This window comes from Salvelinus namaycush, chromosome 17, assembly GCF_016432855.1.
Source record: "Salvelinus namaycush isolate Seneca chromosome 17, SaNama_1.0, whole genome shotgun sequence".
Taxonomy (NCBI): Eukaryota; Metazoa; Chordata; class Actinopteri; order Salmoniformes; family Salmonidae; genus Salvelinus; species Salvelinus namaycush.
The window spans coordinates 30,818,257-30,822,940 of record NC_052323.1 but is presented as its reverse complement, the minus strand read 5'-3'; the positions used below and the strand labels follow the sequence as shown (position 1 = coordinate 30,822,940).

Genomic DNA, 4,684 nt, shown 5'->3' with positions numbered 1-4,684 from the left:
TCCAGCCCTGTACCCTCTACCATCTCCTCTTTTACCCTACCCTCTCCTCCCAGCCCTGTACCCTCTACCGTCTCCTCCTCTACCCTACCCTCTGCTCCCAGCCCTGTACCCCCTACCCTCTCATCCCAGCCCTGTACCCCCTACCCTCTCATCCCAGCCCTGTACCCCCTATTGTCTCCTCTCAACTCAACTTGGAGCCAACCATCTCTCTTCATTTCATGTTTACCCCTCAAGTCTACTTTTCCTCAGAAGATCATTGTAGTCAGTTTATATTATTAAGTCTATTCATGTGGTAAAAATGTTGTTTTCTTTCATATTTGTAAATATAGAATGAACTTTCAAAGGAGCGTATATTCAATAAACAGCCTGACTTCTCTTGGTTATCTCAGACATTTGGTGGAATAAAGACATTTTGTAGAAAACCAAATTGTATTCCCATTTGGTTTGTGAATTATTTTCTCAGTGTGCACTGAAAAATAAAGAAGACTTGTCATATCACTGAAAGTATGGGTGATGTAAGAGCTGCATAAAGAAAATAAGTTGGCTAACACTTTTGGTACCTAAGAAGTGCCAAGCATTGCAGACAAATGGTTGCTATTAAATTATTTAGCTTGGCCCATAAATTTATTTAACTAGGCAAATCAGTTAAGAACACGGGTTTGTGCTTGTCTCCTCAGTGAAACCTAAAACAGAACGGGGGGGGGGGGGGCGCGCGCTCCTCTACATGCATAATCATCCGATTCACAAACCACAATACATGTCAAAGGTCCCCATCTCTCTAGAAGAGTTCTACATTAACTGGTTCTTTGCATGCCCATTATTATGAGGGCTCAATCACAACTTTAGCATGTGTTTTAGTTTGTCATGCATTTATTCTGTGAAGCATTGCACACCGTGCTTCCACCCTTGTCTTCCAGCTGTGAGATCTTGATGGCTTTTCTCCGGTTCTTGGCACGGTGTCTGGACACATCTGGTAATCCTAAATAGTGCACTTATACTTAATTCAACTCACTTTTTTTGCATGGGGCTGCCTTGTATGATGTTTGTTTTCCGATTTCTCAGTTTATGGTGATAACCTGTGAAATTGACGGTATACCGCCGATCAAAACATCCCATAATGCAAGTTGGCCCCTTGGCACAACTGTCAGTTGAAATTTCACATAATAACTGGTGGGGAAAAAGAAGCAAAACCAATACATTCAGCTTCATCTTAGACTTGGCTTACATTATTTATTGACATTACTGGGGTTGTCAGAGAGTAAGGTTGTTGAATTGGTTGAACTGAATTACCTCATGGTGAAAGTATTTGTTGGCAGAGAGAGAGCTATTGCTGCAACAGGGTGGATGTTCATGTTTTGCGTTTGGGGTTCAAATACGCACAGGATTTCTTTACAATACTGTACGTCAAAGTTGGTATTTCGATCTGACATTGGAGTATTATGTAGGCGGTAAGGTTGTGCTTCCGTTCTGTGGAACTGAAAGGGTTGGGCAACGCATAAAAATGCTGCTATTTATCAAGTTTATCTCTTCAGTTGGTGAGTAGCCTACATGTTTTCTCTATTTCAGCATGTTCCCTAACGATGGCATAATGTGTGAGAGATGTTCCCTAACGATGGCATAACGTGTGAGAGATGTTCCCTAACGATGGCATAACGTGTGAGAGATGTTCCCTAACGATGGCATAACGTGTGAGAGATGTTCCCTAACGATGGCATAATGTGTGAGAGATGTTCCCTAACGATGGCATAACGTGTGAGAGATGTTCCCTAACGATGGCATAATGTGTGAGAGATCGAGAGAAACTCTCCATTACGCACAACACTTTGTTTTATAGTTGAACGGCAATGATATGCAAATTTGATGAAGACACAGCTAACATACTTTGTTGTTTAACTGTATTTTTCAGCAATGTTTACTCTGTGTTTTGATTTGTAGACGTCATTTGAATGTACGTCAATTAACATAGCCTTATCGGTACACTGCCTCATAAATATTTATGAAATCTCCGTTTTGGTCAGCGTACCTCTGGCTGATGACAGCAGTGGGTTTGGGCTATAAGCCAGCCGTGTAATGCATCGGTGCCTTTTTGGTCAGCGTACCTCTGGCTGATGACAGCAGTGGGTTTGGGCTATAAGCCAGCCGTGTAATGCATCGCTGCTGTTTTGGTCAGCGTACCTCTGGCTGATGACAGCAGTGTGTTTGGGCTATAAGCCAGCTGTGTAATGCATCGGTGCTGTTTTGGTCAGCGTACCTCTGGCTGATGACAGCAGTGGGTTTGGGCTATAAGCCAGCTGTGTAATGCATCGGTGCTGTTTTGGTCAGCGTACCTCTGGCTGATGACAGCAGTGGGTTTGGGCTATAAGCCAGCTGTGTAATGCATCGCTGCTGTTTTGGTCAGCGTACCTCTGGCTGATGACAGCAGTGGGTTTGGGCTATAAGCCAGCTGTGTAATGCATCGCTGCTGTTTTGGTCAGCGTACCTCTGGCCGATCACAGTAGTGGGTTTGGGCTATAAGCCAGCTGTGTAATGCCTCGGTTCTGATGATCTCTACAACCACAACTTTCCAACGGATGATTCCTAAATGCCTCCCTTATCTTTTCAGCTACTACCATGCTCCAGCTGTCTCTGATGGTGTGCTTACTATCCATCACCATGACTACCTCCCAGTCCCAGTTCCAGACTACACACCCCTTGTACAAGAAGGGCCACAACATCACCATCCATTCCTCCCAGCTGGTGTGTAGTCTACCCGGCCCTCAGGGGCCCGGTGGCAACCCAGGGGCCCCCGGATCTCCAGGGACTATGGGTCCCATGGGTACCCCAGGGAAGGATGGCCTGGATGGGGAGGATGGAGAGAAGGGGAAGAGGGGTGACAGAGGTAAGCAGGGATGGAGAGAAGGGGAGAGTGGTGACAGAGGTAAGCAGGGATGGAGAGAAGGGGAGAGTGGTGACAGAGGTAAGCAGGGATGGAGAGAAGGGGAGAGTGGTGACAGAGGTAAGCAGGGATGGAGAGAAGGGGAGAGTGGTGACAGAGGTAAGCAGGGATGGAGAGAAGGGGAGAGTGGTGACAGAGGTAAGAAGCATAATGGAAGCATCCCAGGTAGTAGCCTGGCCTGGCTCTGAAACCGAGTACTCTAGTACAACTCAAGGCTGAGGTAGTTAGTCTACTGAGCTGAATCCTACAATATAGGCATTACCTGTTAGCCCACTGAGCTGAAGCCTAGAGGCATTACATTTAGGAGCTAATATGAGTCTTTATGTCTCAGGCAAAGTTTCTCGTCACGCTAACCACTTCACCAATCTAAAAGTCCTTGATATTGCTTCCTGTGTTAGCTATAATGTTGTGTTACAATGCAGTACACTGTATTGTGAGCTGTCTGGTGTAAATATATGAATGTAAAATAGCCATGACCTGTCTGTCTCTTTCTGATCTTTAGGTGAACAGGGGAGGTCTGGGAACCCAGGTAAACCCGGGGTTAAAGGTCGTGAGGGCGTGGTGGGCAAGCATGGACCCCGAGGGCTGAAGGGCGCACGTGGGGCCCCAGGTCTGGCCGGGCTGGGGGGCACCAAGGGGGAGATGGGGGATGCAGGTGAGACAGGGGCTCCTGGGGGCTGTAACTGTGGCACCAACTCAGCCCGCTCCGCCTTCTCTGTTGCCATGACCAAGAGTTACCCCAAAGAGCGTCTCCCAATCCGGTTCAAACGTATTCTACTCAACGAAGGGAACCACTACAATGCCACGACTGGAAAGTTTGTCTGCTCTGTCCCTGGAGTCTACTACTTCACTTATGACATCACATTGGCCAATAAGCACTTGGCGATCGGGCTGGTGCACAACGGGCAGTACAAGATCAAGACGTTTGACGCCAACACTGGGAACCATGATGTGGCGTCCGGTTCCACGGTTCTCCGGTTAGAGCGTCAAGACCAGGTTTGGCTGCAGATCTTCTACTCTGAACAGAATGGTCTGTTCTATGACCCGTTCTGGACAGATAGTCTGTTTACCGGGTTCCTGATCTATGCAGACCAGGAGTATCTGAACGAAGTGGACAGGAAAGCCAATGAGGATTCATCACCTTCATCCTGATGGGATGAACTACAATGGCACCAGTTTTGCTTCCTTGCCCATTTGGGTAGAAAATTCTGTCTGTCATCATTGAAATCATAGCTCAGTCTATTTATACTCAGTTTGGGTCAATGATACAATTCACTTTTTTTTAGAGAACATTTTAATAGGCCTATCTTAGGCCTATCTTTGCATATTATTGAAAAAGCTATTCCCTATATTGACACCAGGTGGCACTGAAGTCGTCTGTTGCCCAGTAAATACTCATTGCTTATTGTTTATGAACAGAATTGCATTGCATGTTATGACTTATTGGATTGTTAATGGTGGAGGGAAATGAGGGAAAGGATTTTATTTTCACATTCAATCATTTTTGGTGCTGTTTATATTCAGCAATAAGGAGATGTTCCTACCTGCAACTAACCCTCTCTGTCTAAATTGCATGAGAATGCACTGTTAGTGTTACATGTTATTAAAAATAGTTTATTTTGTGTTATAAATCATATTATAGTACATTTTACAATGTGTTAAAGGAAAACATTTTTTTTACACACGTACCTAGAAAAAGTTGATAAAGTGATTTGCAATAAAACTTGATTTAATCATCTCTACAGTACT

The 4,684-nt window shown here is 45.2% G+C and overlaps 1 protein-coding gene across 1 annotated transcript; it reads left to right on the top strand.

Annotated features, from left to right (window-relative positions):
* Positions 1-1,251: 1,251 nt before the first annotated feature.
* c1qtnf2 (C1q and TNF related 2) lies at positions 1,252-4,673 on the top strand. The gene is made up of 3 exons (XM_039011888.1): positions 1,252-1,535; positions 2,603-2,878; positions 3,438-4,673. The coding sequence occupies exons 1-3, from the start codon at positions 1,502-1,504 to the stop codon at positions 4,085-4,087; spliced, it is 960 nt and encodes a 319-aa protein (XP_038867816.1). The 5' UTR covers positions 1,252-1,501; the 3' UTR covers positions 4,088-4,673.
* The last annotated feature ends 11 nt before the right edge of the window (positions 4,674-4,684 follow it).